General features: G+C 51.5%; 1 protein-coding gene across 4 annotated transcripts in view; it reads left to right on the top strand.

Annotated features, from left to right (window-relative positions):
* LOC134430666 (protein CEPU-1) overlaps positions 1-19,906 on the top strand; it is a 394,229-nt gene that overhangs the window by 226,771 nt on the left and 147,552 nt on the right. For 2 of the 4 annotated variants that reach the window (XM_063178489.1, XM_063178487.1), the window contains exon 1: positions 17,536-17,931. In XM_063178489.1, coding sequence (XP_063034559.1) covers positions 17,765-17,931 — 167 coding nt within the window. In that variant the 5' untranslated portion in view covers positions 17,536-17,764. Of the gene's footprint in view, positions 1-16,302; positions 16,337-17,535; positions 17,932-19,906 lie in introns of those variants that run through there. The other 2 variants (XM_063178490.1, XM_063178488.1) reach the window with 2 other exon arrangements.

Here is a 19,906-nt window from a genome sequence, read left to right as displayed (position 1 = left end):
CAAACCCCAAAACCCCAAACCCTAAAACCCAGTGGAAAGCAACTTGCCATATTCTGTCCCATCTACAGGACACAGATGATTCTTTCAGGAGCTAGGAGTTAGCTGGAATGTCCTTGCATTAGGTAAAAGGGGGAAAAAAATAATCTATTCCCTGAAAATTTCACTTTTTCGAAATTTCTGCTGAGATGGGGAAGTTAGAGGATATTTTCTTTTTTATTTAAACATATATAGACATACATATATACACACACACACATATATATTTGAGTTTCAGCAGCTTTCCGTTTCCTAGTGAGCTCTCTGCATGATACCATTTCTGCAGGCACCAGATGACTTTTTTCCCCCTCAGGAAATTTTCTAATATCAATTTAATTTTGACTCTCACAGCTGCATCTATTCCGTGGGGAACCTACTCTACGGCCTCGCCAAGAAAGTGTTTCCTCTTAGCTGCGAGTTCATTTTCCAGCTTTAAAACACCATTCAGTCATTCCTAACGAAAGGTATAATCAACTTTAAGGCTCCATGGCTTAGCTGAGCCCCTAATGGAGATGGGGATCATTCCTGTAAGATCATTCCAGCAATGGCTCAGCCTTTATTTCCCATGGCAGCTGTGCTGGCACCTTGCAGAGGATGGATTTCAGTGGATGAAACTGCACCCAGAGGGATTAGAGCCAGTCCATGTGGATGCAACTCCGTGAGTTGCTCCCTTGGGATGCATTCTGGCATCCCACAGGGATTTGCTCCTTCTCTCTCGTTGTGGCTCCACAAATCCTGCACGGCTTCTGCAGGAGCAGATGATAAAGAATTTGGTCCAGCTTGACTTAAAACAAAGAAAAAAAAAGGAAAAAAAAACAAACCCAGCAAAAAAATCCAGCACAAACACAGTTTGTGTCCCATCTGATTGTATTTCCATGCCCACGTCTGCTCTGTGCAAATGTTTTGGGAGCACCAAAGGGGAATTGTCTTCATTTTCCTTGCTGTGCAACAGGAAGGGTTGGGGTTATTCCAGACCCTGCTGGACTCCACCATGGATACAGTTCTGTACCTCCCTTCCTGTGCCCATCTGCTGTGGAAATATGAATGCAAATAGCAGCAGGAAAACAGGATCAGGGGGAAGGAGGGAGCAGTAGGAGACCTGTGAGGAACATCAGGGCTGGGCTGGGCTGCCTTGGGAATGGGGTAGTGTTAAATAAGGTCGTGAAACACTGGAGCTCCAAATGGGACCCCATGGAGCAGGGTGGGATTTAATCCATCGAGTGTTTACCCAGCCTTGTGGAACAGGAACCTTGAGCTGGTCTGGGTGGAGGAAAGCCTTGGAAATCATGGAATAGGATGGAATGGAATGGAAGAGAAAAGAGAGAAGAATGGAATGGAATGGAATGGAATGGAATGGAATGGAATAGAATAGAATAGAATAGAATAGAATAGAATAGAATAGAATAGAATAGAATAGAATAGAATAGAATAGAATAGAATAGAGTAATTTAGGTTGGAAAAGCCCTGTAAGGTCACTGATTTCACCCTTTCCCCCAGCACTACCACACCCATCACTTAACCAGCTTAACACAGCTTTTAAATCCCTCCAGGGATGGGATTCCACCAGTGCCCTGCTACCAGAAAGAAATGCCCTGGGGACCCTGGGATACCCAGATGTGCCACAGGGGAAGGGTTGTAGGGATGAATGCACCCCTCAGCCAGGGCTGGGTGCTCTCCCTGCAATGGGTTCTTAAGTTTTCCCCTCCCTGTTCAACCCTAAAGTAGCTTATGAAGCATCAAAATGACAGAAATTTGGAAATAAGCAAAACCTCCAAGTCCTCCATCTCTCTCCCCAGAGGAAAAACCCAAACAGATGAGCCAACAGAAATTTTTAATTGAAATGTTTGGGTACAAATTACCTGACAATCCAAACAGAGGAGTTTGGAACCAGTGCTGAGCTTCTTGTTCAGAAAATATTGAAGCGACCTGACACTTCCAGAACTCCCCATAAAGCTTTGGAAGTGAAAAATTAATCCGGAGTAACCTCTTTCTCTGCTTTCCTAAAGCAGATTGGCTTTTGATGGATGCTTTTACCTCCTCAATAGATCCCAAGCAGCCAAGTCTGGCTCTTGCTCATTCTGTGGTTTGAATCCCAGGAGCACCAGAGAGTGGGAATGCACCTGGGGCTGCACTGGGTGTGAGTGATTGCTCTGGGTACCTGGAGCATTTCCATTCCTACCCCCTCTCCTTTTGCTTTGCCTGTCAGTCCACGTCCATCATTCCTTCTTGCAGCAGTCAGGTGTCTGTTGCTGCTGCCTTTTATTCCTCTGGATCTACCTCATGGGATTAGGCAGGGAATGGAGAGTTGTAGTATATAATAGCAGGGCTGTAATTACCTGATGAATACAGTGTAATTACGCCATGGTAAAGCTTTTAGATAACCTCACCACCTCCCACTTGTCCCTATAACTGGAATTTCACTACATTTCAGCTCTTAACATTACCTCCATCTCCAAAATTGTGGCTTTGGCTTCCTGGTCACCATGGAAGGGTATTTATAACATTCAGCGGCACCACTGATTTTGCACTTACACTTTAATTAATTTGCAGCCATGGAGCCTTGAAGTTGTAGGAGTAGAGTGAAAATTGCAGGTGTGGGAAGCAGAGCTGTGGTGTAATCACACCACAATTGCTGGGCAATCACACCCCGCAAGCTCAGCATAAAGCCACATTAAAGTTTTGGTGGGACCTCCCTGGGGTCTGTTGGCATGAGTTTGAGTGGGCAGAGGGATCTGACCTGCTGCAGATGCCTCTGCCCAGGTGCAGACAGGTTGGACTTCTCGCTCTCTACAGCTCCCTGGCAGGAGGGTGCAGGTTGGTGGGGTCAGCCTCTTCTCCCAGGAAACAGGGGCAGGACAGGATGACACAGCCTCAAGCTGTGCCAGAGGGGTTCAGGTTGGACATTAGGTGGAATTCCTTCATGAAAAGGGTTGTTGAGCATTGGCAGAGGATGCCCAGGGAGGTTTGGAGTGCCCATCCCTGGAGGTGTCCAAGGAACACCTGGACGTGACACTCAGTGCTGTGGGCTTGGTGACAAGGTGGGGGTTGGTCACAGGTTGGGCCTGATGATCTTGGAGGGCCTTTCCAACCTTAATGATTCTGGGATTCTCTGAATTCTCTGACTCTCCTTCAGTTAGCAGCTGTGGAACAGCATTTCCCCTGATCCATCCTGCTTGCAGCCTCGAGCCCCTCAGCCCAGCCTGGATGTGGCCTGCTGGCACCACTCAGCAAACTTCATCTTGATGAGTGACCTGAAGCTAATTACCACCCTCCTTACACATTTCCATCCCTCTGACTCCAGTAAAACCAGCCCAGCCATTTCCCTGCCTTTTGGAGCTGCTATTTGGGACACACAACAAGCCCTGTAACATAATGGATTTTTATTATTATTAGGCTCCCAGTGCCTGTTTCCCTGTCAGTGTAACAGGGCTAATGAAATGTCCCCACCACTCATGGGGCTTGGGAGAACAATTTGGGCGGATCTCTGCAGCATTTGGAAGAGGTGGAACACTGGTTGTTATTTATTACAGATCTGGTTTACTTAGCCCTGGGTTTATTGAGTCTCCCACTCGCAAATGCTGACCGCAGCTCCCAGCGCTGCTCCCGGTGCCAGGGATCCTTCCTGCTGCCTGTGAGTTGCCAGCTGGACCTGTGTGGACTCCAGCTCAGGCCAGTGGGCCAGGTTCATCCCTGGTGTGCCATCATTGACTTTAACTGAGCTACCCCAGGGAGGGATTTGGCCCGCTCTGGTTGTGAGCTGTGCACTGATGCCAGGCAAAAAGCACAGCGGGTGCCAGCGAGGGCTGTGACAGACCCAGTTCAGTGTGGGACAAAATTCCTGCACCTCTGTCTGCTGTGTGACACCAGCATCGACTGATGGGCAGGGAAAGGGGAATTCAGCAGCACGTTCCTTACAGGACTTCATGTCTCATGGGGTTCCAGGTTTCATCTCCCTGCCTTGTTCCCTGACTGCCTGGAGGTAAACAGAGAGAAAAAAAAGCAAGGAGGGGGGAAAATGGGCCGTGGATCCTTAAGTAAAGCAAGGTCTGAGTCAATGCTGAAGAGCTGCTGTTCTCAGACCCTCTGGATCAGACCCAATTTGCTCCTTACATGCTTGTAACTGGCATCAGAACACACGCATAGAAGCAAGCCTTTGTTTCCTGGTGGCAAGGTTTATTCTTGTTTTACTCAGGATCCTGTGTGCCACAGCCCCAGCATCGCCTGGGTGGGTGACAGCCACTCCTGCAACATCACCTTGGCCACCCCCCAGGCAGTGCTGGACCCTGCCCATATCCCAAACCCTCTTCCATCACCTCCTGCACACTGCCTGGAGGCAGCCGCTTCCCGGGGAGAGAATCCAGCTGCCTGGTTCAAAGCAGAGGGAAAGTTTCCGTGCTGGCAGATCTGGGGCAGAATTTTAAGAGTGTCTGAATTTCCTCCCGCTCTGTCTGAAGTGAGGCACATCCAAGGGTGCAGCCCTCGGCTTTCATCCGCCTCACCGCAGGCACCGTGAGCTGTTCTCCTCTGAATGCGCTCTCCCAGCTTCGGATTTCCTGCGGTGTTTTAGAGAGCGGCTCTGGCTTGCTAAATGCAGGGGCATTAAAAAATACATATAATTAACTCTAAATGAAACAAAACGGTGGCTTTTTAGTGCGTCCTCCACCTCAGTCTGCTGGGATGGGGTGGTTCTGTGATGGAAAGAGGTGGATGTTGTGATGGGATGAGGTGGGTGCTGTGATGGGATGAGGTGAGAGCAATAACAGGATGAGGTGGGTGTTGAGGGTGATGAGGATGGGGTAAGGTAGATGTTGTTGTGATGTGTTATGATGGGATGAGGTGGGTGCTGTGATGGGATGAGATGAGAATAATAATGGGATAAGATGGGTGCTGTGATGGGATAGGGAGGACATTGGGATGGGGTGAGGTGTTGCCATGATGGGATGAGGTGGATGCCACGACTGAATGAGGTGGGAGCATGATGGGATGAGATGGGCGCTAGGATGGGATGAGGTGGGTGCATGATGGAAAGAGGTGGATGTTGTGATGGGATGAGATGGATGCCTTGTTGAATGAGTTGGGTGCATGATGGGATGAGGTGAGAACAATAATGGAATGAGGTGGGTGCTAGGATGGGTTGAGGTAGATACTGTTGTGGTGCATTATGATGGGATGAGGTGGGAGCATGATGGGATAAGGTGAGAGCAATAATGGGATGAGGTGGGTGTTGAGGGTGATGAGGATGGAGTAAGGTAGATGTTGTTGTGATGTGTTAGGATGGGATGAGGTGGGCATTGGGATGGGGTGAGGTGTTGCCATGATGGGATGAGGTGGATGACATGATTGAATGAGGTGAGAGCAATAATGGGATAAGGTAGATGCTGTGATGGGGTGAAGTGGGTGCTGTGGTGAGATGAGGTGAGAGCAATAATGGGATGAAGTGGGTGTTGAGGTGATGAGGATGGGGTGAGGTAGATGTTGTTGTGATGCATTACGATGGGGTGAGGTGGGTGCTGTGATGGGATAGGGTAAGGTGTTGCCATGATGGGATGAGGTAGATGCTGTGATTGAATGAGGTGGGTGCTAGGATGGGGTGAGGTGGGAGCAATAATGGGATGAGGTGGGTGTTGAGGGTGATGAGGATGGGGTAAGGTAGATGTTGTTGTGATGTGTTATGATGAGATGAGGTGGGTGTTGAGGGTGATGAGGATAGGATGAGGTAGATGTTGTGATGGGTTATGAGGGAGCTGCTGGGTGCAGAGGAATTTATCTGCGGCTCACACAGCTTCAGATTTGCATCTCCCACCATCTCCTCTGCCACCCTGTCATTCTCAGCCCTTCTCTCCCCGGGGGCTGTGAGGCCCTTTTGTAGCCATAGCTGCACATCTCGGGTTATCTCAGGACACGGGGTGCAGGGAGCAGCAGGTTTGATGACAGCAGGGACATGCATGGAAAAGCTGTGGTGCAAACAGTTGGAAACTGATAACTAGCAGTGATGCCTTTGCCAGGAGAGGAAAAAAAAATGACTGTAAATTTGCTTTGTTATGATATTCAAATACTCCTTTCTGTGTATGTGCTAATGGGTACGCTGGTGTTATGGCATTATTAGAACAAAATATTCAGATGATTCCTAACAGAATTTGTGTTTCACAAGCTTCATGGAAATGTTGGCTTGGAAACTGGAGTAGTGTTAGAAGACTGCTTCTCCCAGGGAGTAATAACTGACCTGAGCTGCTCTGTAGTGATGGGGGTTGGAGTGTGGGATCCAGGTGAATTCTCTCAGACAATGCTCCCTTCCCCAGCAAGAAAAGAGCACCCTAAATACAGACCAGGGGGAGGCTCAGGCCCTCCTGCCCTTGATTCCTTTTCCTCATTTGCTTCCCAGTTTGTGGCATGTGAAAGGCTGTTTTGAAAGGACAGCTCTGCTTCTGTTGTGTAACAGCTCTGCTGAACCCAGGGCTGCATCCCCCAAGATCTCCTCTGGCTCCATCTGCTCTGTGCCTGGATTCCTCAGCTGAGGCCAGGCTGAGGCTCTTAGTTCTTCATTCCCACCGAAATGAGCAGCAAATCAATGCAGGCCTAATAAAAGATGATTGGGAATTGCTAATAGGAGTGTGGGAGGGCAGCCCTGCCTCCCAGAGCCATGATGAGTATGGATTTTCCTGTGCCAGGGACTGTAAATGCTTCTGAGCTCCCCAGGGAGCTCTGGATGCTCACCCTCTCCCTTCACCCTCATCATTCTCCCATTGCCTTGAAAAGGAACCTGGCAAAGGCAATTAGCTGGGTTAATTAGCTGGAGGTGGCAGGGAGGGCTCAGCCTGGGTGGGATGGAGCGAGCTGGGACAGGGTGTGTGGTGGAGGCAAGGAGCCCCTCGGCCAGGGACAGGGTTAGATTGGATATTAGGGAAAAAATCCTAACTGTGGGTGTGGTCAGGCCTTTGCACAGGTTTCCCAGAGGAGCTGTGGCTGACCCTGCCCTGGAAATGGTTGGATAGGGCTTGGAGCAACCTGGGACAGTGGAAGGTGCTCATGGTAGGAGGTTCCTTCTGACCCAAACCATTCTGGGATTTTATTACAAGATCATCTGCCCTGCTCAGAGTTTGGTCCCCATCCCACAGTACCTGTGTAGGGGCAGAAAGGGGAGAAATGAGGTCAGAGAGTGGGAACACGGCTGGAAAGGTTCCCACTGCTTTGCTGGTAGGATCCCACTCCAGCTCCTGGTAGCTGCTCTCTCCATCTTGCCCTGTTTATAGACTCACATCTCTTCTCCCACCAGCACCCCAGAGGCTCCCCATCACTGATAGATCAGCACCAATAATCTCCCTGCTTCGCTCTGCACTCTGCAGCCAAACCCCTCCTGCCCTTCACGTTGGTGCTGCTGGGGGATGATGTATGAAATCCAAGTCGGTTTGATTCATACCAGTTGTGTTCACCTTGCAGAACAGGCTGTCACCAAAAATAATAAACCTCCTTGTTTTAATGCCTGGAGAGGCTGTTGGACGAGCAGCAGGACAGGTTTAGATCCTCTTCCAAGGAAAAGGACGCTTTTGAGAAAGACGGATTGCGAGCCACGGGATGGCTGCACGAACGGTAAATAATAATTAGAGCTGTGTCTGGAGGCTGCACGGGGAGCAGGGACCTGTCAGGCTTCCTGTGCCACTGTTGTTCTGGACAGGACAACTCCTGACCCGTGGCCTGTAAGGTCTAAATGGTGCTGCCAAGAGCAGGGGTGGGCAGTGCAGGGTGAGGTGACGTGTCCCTTGTCACCCAGGAGAGATGTGGCACAGCCCTGAGTGCTGCAGCTGCTGGTTTGTGCAGGGCTGGGGACAGGGTGGCTGCAGTTCATCATCCCTTACATCCACAGGCCTTTGCAAGAAGAGGAAAAACCCTTCTGGGCAGCTCTTTACCCCCTGATTTATAGTTCATCCCTTGAATTTTTCTCGTGCCACAGCACAGTCCTTCCCTGAGCTCACGCCTGACTCCAGGAGGAATTTTCTTTGGAGTAAAAGCACTAGCACAGTATCCAGTGAGGTTGTATCCTCATCTCTCTCCTTTTTGGGGTCACACCTGATTCCAGGAGGAATTTTCTTTGGAGTAAATGCACCAGCACGGTATCCACTGAGGTTGCATCCTCATCTCTCTCCTCTTTGGGCAGCAGCTCAGATGATGCTGCCTGTCTTTGCCTGGCATCAGAGCTGCCTCCAGCAGGGTGCTGGGTGCCCCTAGCACAGCCCCTTGCTCCTTCTCCCTTTGGATGCTCTGCTGTCTCCTGCCTCGGGATGTGGTGCCCAAATCCCGTCCTCCCTGATGTCCTGGAGCAGCCCACACGTTCACATGGCATTGAGGCAAAAAGGTATTAACAGGGGGAAAAGCTAACCGCGTTTATTGAACGGCAAAAAAGGTTGTTTTTACATCCCTTTATTGGAATATAAAGACAGCTTTTATAACCTTTTAAAGGGGCATAAAAGCAGCTTGGAGACCAGAAACCTCGCTCCAGTGGAAGGCAGGGGAAGGGAAAGGGAAACGGAAAAGGCAAAGGAGGAGAGCAAACATCTCTTCTGAGGTCAGGAGCAGCTGAGGGGCTGGCTGGAGCCAGTGAGATCCCAGGTCTGAGGTGGTTGTGGTGTCACCTCTCCCAGGGAGGTTTACAGCCCTCGCTGCTGCCCACAGCCCTGCTGCTGGGCCGGGACTGTTCCTCCCCTCTCCAAGAGCAGAGCCCTTCCAGGAGAGGGAGGTGTTGGACTTAATGAACTCACCTCTTTCATTTTTCTCTCCAATCTTCTGTGAATAAATCCTGCTTTGGCTTCGCTCCTCCTGGAGTGAGGGAGGAGGGAATGTGTAAAGGTCTGGCCTTGAGGCTGGAAGGAAAGTTTGCTCTGTGACTGCTCCAGCCTCTCTGGGGCTTCTGGGTGGGCCAGCTCACAGCCTCAGTGGCCCAAAAAGCATTGCTTAATTTGGGATCTGGGGCTGGAACACTCATGGCTGGTGTGAAAAATGCCTATCACTTGTTTTTAAAATTTTAAAAGTTTAATAGTAATAAAATGGTTATAAAAAATAGTAATACAATTAGGGTAATAATAATTTGGACAATTTGAATTAGGACAATATGAGACAATAGAAACAAAGAGTTACGGATGTCCGGGTACCTTTTCTGGGCAGCAGGAGCCCAAAAAAGGACCCATGTTTACAAAGCATTAACCCTTAAAACCAATAGCCTGTTGCATATTCATACACCTCATACATGATGCATAAATTCCATTCAAACACAGGATTCTGTCTGGTCATCCTCAACTTCTTCCTCTGAATCCTGACAGCACCTTCGATGCAGGAAGAAGTTTGTTTCTTTTGATAAGAGGGCAATAAATTCTTTTTCTCTGAAAGATTTGGGTGTCCTGGGGCTGCTATCTCAGTGCAAGTCCTTTCTTTAAAAAAAGTCTCTTACAGAGCATAGTTTCTATTTTAACAATTTTTATAACCTGAATCTATATTTAACAGACCACTTAAGAGAATTAATACAGCATCACTTTCTAACACAACACATATAACATTCATTTGAATATTTGCGAAAAGCCAATCATAAAACACATCCATTTTTCACAGCTGGGATATCCTCTGCCCCCCAATATTTTGGGATAGGCACAGGGGCGTGCTGCAATTCCTCTCCTCCTTGCCCATCCAAATCAGGTCCAGCTGCTGTTGGGGTGTGGTGGAGAGCAGCACCTTCAAATCCAGCAGGAAGCTCCTTCAGCCGTTCCAGAGCTCCTGGACAATGCTCTGCAAGCGTTTGGCATTGCAGGTGGGTCGAGCCCAACCAGCTCCTGCTGGCTCACTCCTCCCAGGCCAGAGCTGGATTTTCTCCACCCACTGGGGGAGATGTGCCTTTTCCCTTGCCTTGTTCCCTCAGCGGTGGCTCTGAAACGGCATTAAGAGGAGAGTGACCTTTCCACCGGGCTGCAGCTGCGGGGAGGGGAGAGCTGAGCCCTGTCTGCAGCAGGGCACCGCTGGAATACGGATGGGTCGCGGCGCTCCCTTATCTCCACGCCATCTCCCAAATAATAATCTTCCCCAGATAATGTTGTAGGGCTGTGAAGAGGACGGGAGCAGGAGCAGCTGCTTCTAATTTCACTTCATGGGGAGGGAGGCGATGCTGAGAGCACCCCGCATTCTCGGCACATATTTTTCATCATTATAGGCAGAAATGCCAGAGCTCTGACAGATATTAATGCAGTTCACACCGGGAGAAAATCTTCTTTCCATCAGGCTCCATGTGCAGCAAGAGGGCAGTGCCATTTGCAGCCCTAGGGAGGATGTGTTTGAAAGGTGATGTGTTTTTTACCTGGGAAGTTTTATTCCCAGACAAAGTTCTGTTTGGAGAAAGGGCACCTGAACCCATCCCACTGTGGGATCACCCTTCACTGACCTGGCTAAAGGTGCATTTGCAGCACTGCTGGGAATTAATATGGATTTTGGAGTAACTCAAATTCCCCTCTGCCAGCTCTGTCATGTCTGTGTGTCACCACAGGGGTGTGATTGTCCCAGGGAGGAGTTTTGTGACCTGGGCTCCCATTCTCCCTTGACCCACAATGATTCTGTGAGGTTTTCAGACTTACCCCACAGGGAGCTGCACCTCCTTGCACCCCTCAGCCTCCTTTTATTTGCTTATCCCACTAAATATTCATCAGTAACATTTAAGACAAAGGAAAGAGATAATTACAAGGGGAGAGTTTTTTTGCAGTATTAAAGGTTAACAGAATTCTTGGCATTTGTGCCTTGTCGATCTCCATGTAATTATGCTCATTTCCCAGAATTCAGAGGCGACTGTGCCTGTTAACGCTCAAAGATGGTACCCCGGGAATTAAATTTATGAGATCATTTCTCAAAATCTTCAAATTCAAACCAAGCATCTCGCTTAATGGCATGACTATTATTAATATTATTCTTGGATGCAGAGAGCCAGTGAGGGTCAGAGGACCAGTGGCAAAACTCAAATTGATACAGGCAGACGGCGGCGAGCCTGGAGTTTTTTCCCAAGGAATGCACTCCAGCAATTTGGCAGCTTCAGGGAAGCAGGCTGGCAAAAGATGGGTGCTGATTTGAGGTGAAAATGGGAAAAAGCCCATTTTGGGCAGCAGCTGATGGGGACTCAGGAAGGACAGCTTGGTTTGGAGGTGGCTGCTCCCGGTGTGGAGGCAGGTGCAGGCAATAGGGAGATCAGGAGAGGCTCGTTCCAAGGATGCAGAACACCTGGCAGTGGGCTGGGCTTTCACCCAGCACAGCTGAGCACAATCAGTGCTTTGAAAAGAGGGATTTTAGGGGCTCTGCTCTTAGTGTTTGCTCTTTGTTGCATGTGGTCGTCTAAACTGAGGTATGTGCTCCTCTCCTGTTGTCTGCTTCTCCTGGTTCTGTAGGGACTGAGCAGTTTTCTGCTCAGAAAGGGTTTGGGGATGGAAACTGAGCTGGAGGGGGTGAACCAGGCAGGCTTTTTGCTGCTCCTTGCAGTTGAGGCTGTGTGTGATATCCAGATGGGCTGGGGAAGGCTTGGCTCAGTGTGTTTGCCTTGGGACCATCCCACGAGGAGGCGCAGCAACTCCTGGAGCTGCTTTTCCAAACAGTTACCCAGCACAGAGCCCCCAGACTGCGGGCAGAGCCTCAGAGGGGGTAGAACATTGTGTTTTCACATTTAAGGGAGCCGTGCTGGAGCTCTCAAATATCCATGGTGAGATCTGAGGAGTGCCTGGCTTTGCTTTTCAGCTCATTCAGCTTTTTCCCCTTTTCACTGACTGCAGGGATTGAGTGGTAGAGCTCTGGGTTAATGTCACACACTTATCAAATGCCATTAGATGGGTAATGACATGGCTTTATCCCACGTCATCACTGTCCCTGGCACCTGAGCTAATCAAACACTGCTGGGGATGCAGAGTCTGTATCAAAGGAGTTCTTTGGGCTGTTCACACAGCAGCATAAGCTCTGAGAAACAGATTTATGTGAAATCAATATTGATTTGTACCAAGGATCAATCCCAGTTCATAATTCTCACTGTGCTAGCGTGGCTTGGTAGCTCTTTGATCAGTTTTTAGATGTTTGATCTGGAGCCTGGACCTGCACAGGTGTCACTCCATAAATGTGAGTGCCTGGTTGGGTTGCTGTGAGAGGCCCAGACACTGAGGGCTGTGGGGGGAAAGGACCAACCCAAAGGGAAAAGTGAGGCCTTGAGGGCTGCTCTGCACCCTCCTGATCCCAGCTGCAGCACTGCCTGGCCCCTCTGCAATGCACAAACAACCCCGGGATGGTTTGGGTTGGAAGGGACCTTAAAGCTCCTCCAGTCCCACCCCTTGACACAGGCAGGGACACCTTCCATTGTCCCAGGGTGCTCCATCCAGCCTGGCTTTGAACACTGCCAGGGATGAGATATTGAGTGTTGGCAAAATGAATCCACAAACACCAGAAGTTGATATCCATAAAGGAAACAGAGGAGTCCGGTTACTTTATTTGAATAAAGGGAGAGACCATGGGGCATCCCCTGGGATCTCTCCAGTTTTTGGTGGATGCAGCCTCCTTTTTATCCCAATTTCCCTTCTCTCTTTCCCCATTGGCTGAGGTACTTGAGAGGTTCAGACTCCCTGATACACCTGACACCAAAGATTCCCCTCTAATGTATAACCCTCCCCTTAAATTTCTAATTCTTTTGGAATTTAGGGTGTTTTCTTCCCCATTGTTTCTTTCATCTTTCAGTGTTCAATTTAATTTTTCAGCAAACCTAAAATTTAAAGTATGTAAAAGCCAATATCTTATTCCATTCATCAATCAATGGAATCCTTCCCATTGTTTCTTTTCTCTCCCAGTGCTGGTTTTATCTACCAGCAGACCCACAGCTTGTTTGGAAAGACAAATCCACTGTTCCTCTCACTGAGTATCCTCAAGGATGCTGCTGTGTTTTAGTGCTGGCAGTTCTCTGTGGGGCATTTTGGCTTTCCTTGGGTATGCTTTGGGTTACCTGGTGAGATGGTGCAGGGAGCTCAGCCCTGTGCTGGCTTTGCAGGACCAGTTTGGGACAGATTTCCATCTATTTCCATGTCACCTGCCCCTCCAGCCCCTTGGCTGAGGCTTTGCAGCTCAGCCTGGGGTGCCCTGGAAGGAGTTAATTCGTGCTTGAAAATTCCGAAGTCCCTGAGCACGACGAGAGCAAGCGACAAACCCGAGCCCAGCAGTTTTTTAAAGGGCAAACAAAATGTTCCTTTTTTTTTTTTACTGCGAGGCACTTGGTGCAAAGTGCAGGCAGAGCAGGGCAGCGTGGCTTCAGGGGAAGGCTCCCAAAAGCACATTTTATTTAAATTTAATAGGATGGTTACTGTAAGTTTATCTAAACTGCAGTTAAATATTAACAGCATCTCTAGCAGGGATTAATGGGGTCTCCTGCGTTGTTTTTAAACACCGAGAGGAGGGTGCTGGGAGTCCCTGCCTGAGAGGCATTGAGCGCCCATGAGGATGCTGCCTGCATTCCAAAACCTGCCCTAGAAACAGCCCTGAAGAGGCGATTCCTCCAGCTCGGATGGGAATGCCTTTGGGGCTAGAAGGGCTCCGAACGGCTCCGGCCAAGTAAGGCTCCCAATTATTGTTCTTTAATTGGGGCCACGGCTAACGAGGGGATAAATGAGGCAGCGAGCGGAGTTAGAGCCCCGCGTCCTTTGTGGCTTTGGTGAATGGCTGTAGGCACCGAGAGCTCAGCAGTTATTCAAGAAAAGCTCCCCCGGACTCGTGTGTCATTCACCTGACTAATGCCAAGGAAATTAAGCACTTTTTGTGCAACTCGGAGCTTATTGGAGAATAATGTGGTATGCGATAGCACGGCTGGCGTTGTAAAATCGTGTTTTCATTTGGAAGGAACGAGAGTGTCTCGAGCATAAATTACGTTTCTGATCATATTTGGCCATTTCAGATTAAAAATAAATTTCCACTTTGGGGCTATAGATTGCCATCTATCAACTCCCTGAAAAGGGAAAAAAGGAATTAAAAGGAAAATCTGGCTGTCAGAATTGCCTCGCTATGACCTACTTATTGAAAGTAGTTTTTTGTTCTCCAGGAATGAAATCCATTGGTGTGGGGAGGTGTAGGATTGTATGGATAAAGGTTTGCAGACAGGTCTGTAGGATGGGAGGATCTTTAACTTGGACCTACAATAAAGTACAAGATAAAGTCGTGCTGGATACTTGGGAGGAAGCAGGAGAAAATGCAGCAATGTTGTTGTTTCCCTTGATAGAGGAACTTGAACTGCGAATTTGCATCTGATTATCGGCCTTTGGGACCAGATCTGCAGATTAGCTGCTTAGGGCTTGGTTCTGCATGAAAAGCCCGAGATCGGGGCAGTGTTTGCTGGGAGGGTCCTTGCAGAAGGAATCGGTTCCCTTCCAGCGATCCAAATGCCATCATTCTTCCCTGTGGGACGTTTTTGGGGCTGATTTGCTCCCTGCTCTGCCTCTGAACCTCCTCCTCCCCAGCTATCCACAGAGATGCTCCTTTGGGAAGCAAACCCACAGGGCTTGTTCCTTCTGACCCTTCTCCATCCAGGATTTCAGCATCCTCCCATGGGGAAAATCCTTTTTCTGGCTCCATCCTTGTCGTGCATCACTTCCCACCCTGTCCAGCCCTTGCTGCTCCCGCTGCCCTGTTTGTGGTCTCTGCCAGGAGAGGGGGGCCTTTAGCCTTGCTGGAAAGGAGAGCAGTGAGATAAAGACACACCTCGAGTGTGTGCTGTGCTTGGTTCTGTTTGCCTCCTGCCTGTTGCTCGAAACGAGGAGGAAAAAAAAAAAAAAAAAAACACTTTCACCTGAGTAGGAAGAAAGGGAAGAAGCTGAAAGCGAGAGGCTGTTTGGTGCTCAGATGGGCTCAGCCCGTGTGCAGCAAACTCTGCTGCTGCTGTGGTCAAAACCCAATGAAGGAAAAAAGACTCTCTCATCCCCAGAGAAGGCTACAAAGCTCTCTTTCTCTAGCTGCTGAACCTTCACAGCTGGACTCAGTTGCTGGCTCCACTGCTGCTGGAGCAACTGAATTATTTAAAGGAACCTTGATTTGGTTTTCTCTTTGCTGTTTTCCCGCGTTGTGTTTATTGTCTATAGATATTTTTATAGTCCGAAGCAATTACAGCTGTCAGAAAAGAGACGAGCTGTGACAGGCTGATTTATATGTACATTGTATGTATGCAAGAGAGGGAGGGAGACCAGGGATTCTGCCGGGCTTTAGTATGCAGGAGCATATTGGATGTAAATTCCTTGGGATTTTCAAACAATGCTGCTGATGATCTCCTAACAGTGGGCCAAATTCAGCCCTGGCAAGGGCTGGAACAGCTCTGCAGGTCACATCTGCCCCAGCCTCGCATGATTTCAGTGCAGGGAGGCGTTTTTTCGCTGGTAATTTAAGATGCTCCTGGCGATGCGGGGCTGAATTCCGTGTTAAAAGGTTAACTGGCTGTGGTTATTGGAATCCCTCTGCTTTTGCTGACACAGGAGTTGGTCTCTGCCCGTTCAAAGGAGCGGCCCCACAAAGAGCGAGCTCTTGTTGTGATGGTGCTGCAGGTATCCCAGCGGGGTCCCCATCCTGCCAGGGGTGCCTGGATGCTGCAGCGATCAGCAGGATTGCTGTGTTTTATTCCTCGCTGTCTTGTACACCCCGATGCAATGACACAGCCCTGGACAGCCTTTCCCCCTGCCTCTGACGGTCTCTCCTTGCGCAGCGAGGTTTCAGAGACCCCTCCCATGTAATTTGTGGCCCCAAAGGATCCGCTGAATGCGGCGTTCCCCCCTCCCTTGCCAGTTCTGACAGGCGAGTTCGCTGCGGGGATTAAAGTCCTTGTGCCAAGAGCTGGGGAAAGCTGCCCTTTCCTCTGGGAAAACACAGGGCTGGAGGCAGCACGTCCCACCAGCGCTAAATTCAAGGAGCACAGAACCTTCAGACAAGGAAAAAGTAGAGAGACTTGCAGAGCAATCCCCTTCTCGTATGACCAGCCAGCATGCACAATAATAATAAAGCTTTATTTGATGGAGTGTTTCCTCTGCCCGGCACAGCTCATAATGTTTTAGAGATTAAATAGCACAGTTAGTGAATTAAGCAGTAGTTTACAGGGGATTCGGAGACTCCGGGGATTAGTAACGGGCTATGGATCCTTTCACATCTAGGTCACCAGTTTGAATCCAGCTCAGGTTGCCAGCAGCAAACTCAAAAACAACAACAAAAAAACCCCACAACCCCACGTCGGTGCCGTGCAAAAGCTGCTGAGCACACGGTGGGGGAATGGAGGGAGGATTTTTGGGTAAGGCAAGGCAGGGAAGGCATTGGGCACAGCAAGGGGGGAGATCTGCTGTTCCCTGAGGCTGGGCTGTGACAGCTGGGGGCTTTGAGGGGTGCAGCACCCCAAGAGCTGTGATTTCACTGCTGCCTCCAGGACTCTGTGCTCTGAGGATGCTCCCCAGCACCTTTTTACCAGCATGGAACTGTGCCTGGAAATATTAATGTGTTTAGCCACTAGCGGAGGGAAGGAGGAATTACTCGGCATAAGCAAATGTGATATTTGTTAAATTATGAGCTGATAAAAAGTACACGGGGACCGTGCTTGCGGCTGGGGAGGAATTTGCCACTTTAAGCTCACGCTGTGTCTGTGAGGTGCAGGGGACCAGCAGGACACGCTCCTGCCTCTCCTCATCATCACCTGGCTGGGGGGGAAGGGGGGGGATATCACCCGTGCCTCAGTTTCCCCTCTTGCACGGTGACTTAGCCGCCTGGGATGGGGAAGGTGCAGAGGTAGAGGAGGGCACAGGGGAGAGTTGTGCGGTGCTGGCTGCGGGACGCAGGTAAGCGCAGGGGGAGAGAGCAGAGCGGAGGCAAGGGGGTCTGGCCATCCCCCCGCAGAGCGCGGCGCGGCGGGGGTTAATGTGCGTGTCCTGCCGCGCATCCCGCCCCGCTGCCGCCCGCGCTGCCGCCCGCCCGTGTGCGGGGCTCGGGCCGTGCGGGAGCCGAGGCGCCGGGCAGCGCTGGAGCCGCTGCCATGACAACCCCGGGGATGCTGCCGGCCGGGGCCGGGGTGCTGCCGCCGCCGCCGCCCCCCCGCGTCCCCCCCGCCCGCCGCTGAGGCCAGCCAGGGGCTCCGGCAGCCTGACATCCCCGCATTCTGCATCCCGCCGTCCTCGCATCCCCATCCTGCATCCCGCCTGGACCAGTCCCCCGGCAGCGGGGCGGGAGGAGAGGAGCTGCAGGGCACCCCGAAGGCTTTTGCTCGCTGTGCCTTCTCGCGTCTGGACACCTTTTGCTAGCTCGCCTCGGGGGTGTTTTTTGGGGTTTTTACTGGTTTTTGGACTGCCCCCGCCTCGGGACAAGCGTGCGGGAGCGGGGTACAGCCGGGCCCCCCCCGGCGCCTCCTCGCCCAAGTGAGCCTCGGACTGCTGCCCGAAGAACCGGCTCGCCCAGCACCTTTGCCACTTCTCCTCCTCCTCTTCCTCCTCCTCCCCCCGGCCCTCCCGTCCTCCTCCCTCGCCCGAGGACAGCGGGACTCCCTCCGATGCCGCTCGGCAGGCTCAGCGCTCGCAGCCAGCCTTGCCGGGGGCTCTCCTGATCTCCGTGGAGCTCCGCAGCGCTCGCCCCGGTGGTTTTGCTCCCCCCCATCCCTCCTCTCCACCCACCCCTTCCCCCTTTTCGCCTTGTCGGGTGTGTTTTTTGCCTGTTGGAAAAGTCCCCGCTGCCCAGGATGGGGGTCGGTGGGTGCTTGGCCCTGCCCTGGAGGTGCCTGGTCGTCCTCTGTCTCAGGCTGCTCTTCCTTGTGCCCGCAGGAGTGCCCGTGCGCAGCGGAGATGCCACCTTCCCCAAAGCCATGGACAACGTGACAGTGCGGCAAGGGGAGAGCGCCACGCTCAGGTAGGAGCAGCTGCACGGGGGCTTGGGGGGTCGGGGGGTCTCGCTTGCGTGGTGACTTTGGGGTCGTGACTCAGTTTCCCCGCGGGGGATGCTCCGTGCCGGTTGGTGGTATGATGGTACCGGGCAGCGAGCTCAGAGATTGGAGTGCCGGGGGATTGGGTTTGGGCTCAGCCCTCCCAGTTGTGCTCGGGAAAGTTACTGGGGGATGAAAAATAAGGGACTGTGCTCCCTTTTGGCGTCCTGCCCCACAGCAGTGCGAGGCAGGGGCTCCATTGCTTCTGTCGGTACCGTGGCTCGGGCGCTTCAGCTGCGTTCGGTGCAGATAAATCCTGCTCTGCTCCTGGGGTGTCTTCACTCGTGTCAGACCGCCCCAGCCTGGGGAAAGGGGGAGTTGGTGACCCCCTGGTGTGGCTTTGTGCCTTTATCTCAGGTGCAGACCTGCTGGAATTGGGAAGAGCGGGACGGGGCAGGTTAATTCTCTGTTCCTTAAAAACCCCCGTGCTCCAGAGGCAGGGGCTGCTGCTCCCTGGCAGCGTTCCCTCCCTGGGAAGGGGAGAAATGGGGGCTGGGCGTTGCACCAGGGTCCTGCCTCCTGCAGCAGCGATCCGAGGGGTCCAGGCGCTGCCAAGGAATCCGTAATTCAGCTCAGCATTATTTCTGGGACATCTTATGCCCAAACACTCGTCCCTGTCCTCGCAGCAGATGGGCGCAGTCATCCCAGAGGATGTTTGATAGGGACATTAAAAATCAAAAGCCAGGTTTTAATTGCAGCGCTGGGAAGCGGCGCTTGCAACTCCGGCATGCTCGGGAGCGACTTTGCTCCTCAGGAGCTTTGCATAGGTGACACCAACATCTGCGGGGCCAGCTGGGCGTGTGCGGTGACACTGCACTCCTGCTTTGGGCCAGCCCGTGGAGAGGGGCCGAGCCAGTGCAGGAGAAAAAGCCCCGGGAGGAATTTCAGCAGGAATTTTTCTGCAATTCCGTTGTTTGATGCCAAAACTTGTGTCCCCCTTCCCAGCTCCTGAGAGGGTGGGATTTGTGTTGTGGCCATTTCTCTGGGTTTGTCTTGTGTCATGGCACGACTGGGAGAAGAGGCTGGAAAAGGTGGCAGAGATGGAGGACAGTGTCTTGCTTTGGAATTTGAGCTTGGCTTAAAAAAGTAGCAGCTCCTTTTCTTTCCTGAATCGCTGTGTTCTCCCAAGTGCCAGAATTCCAACAAATCCTGCTGTCAAAGAGGGAGAGGTTTGGGTTACTGGGGGTCTGGGCAGTGAAACACTCGGGGTGGCAGCAGCTGAGTGGGTGCTCTGCACACTTGTGAGAAGAGGCTCTTGTGGGGGCCTGCACAGGGTTTTGGGCAAAGATCAGGGATCTTGATCCGCACCAGGATGGAGGTGCTCTGCCCTGGCACTGGGTGGCCGCTGGTGTTGGAGGAGAACAAAGGGAAGCTTGGGTGAGTCAGCAGGAGGGATTCTTCTGTCAGGGAGGCTTCATGGGAAAGGGGACAAATCCTGGCTCTGGGGATGGAGGGAGGACAGCAATGTGCCATCATCCCAGCGTGCCATCACCCAGAGCTGCCATGAGTGCATCCCTGTAGAGCTGGGAGCCACTCTGGTGGCAAGGGATGTCCCTGTCCCTTGATAGGTGCCTTGCCAATACAGGGGTGCCCCAGGAGAGGGGCACGTGGGCTTTGGGATGCGCAGATTCCATTCCCACTGTGCTGATGACATTCCTGCTGCCCTGCCCCTGGAGCGGGGATTGCTCTTTGAAATAAATGCCTTGCTGCCACCACCAGCTCGGTGCTCTGCTGTGGTGACAGGGACACGGTGACAGGTGTGGCTTTGCTGGGCATTTGGAGGTGTTTTCCTGCTGGTTTGAGGTGGGAGCATCTGGCCCAGCAGGCAGTGGGACATTGCTGCATCCCATGGTCAGTCCCTGTCGTGCTGCACCAGGAGGAGCAGAGCATGTGAAAACCAGA

The sequence above is a fragment of the Melospiza melodia genome, chromosome 29 (assembly GCF_035770615.1).
Source record: "Melospiza melodia melodia isolate bMelMel2 chromosome 29, bMelMel2.pri, whole genome shotgun sequence".
Taxonomy (NCBI): domain Eukaryota; kingdom Metazoa; phylum Chordata; class Aves; order Passeriformes; family Passerellidae; genus Melospiza; species Melospiza melodia.
This window is presented reverse-complemented; position numbering and strand designations above follow the sequence as displayed.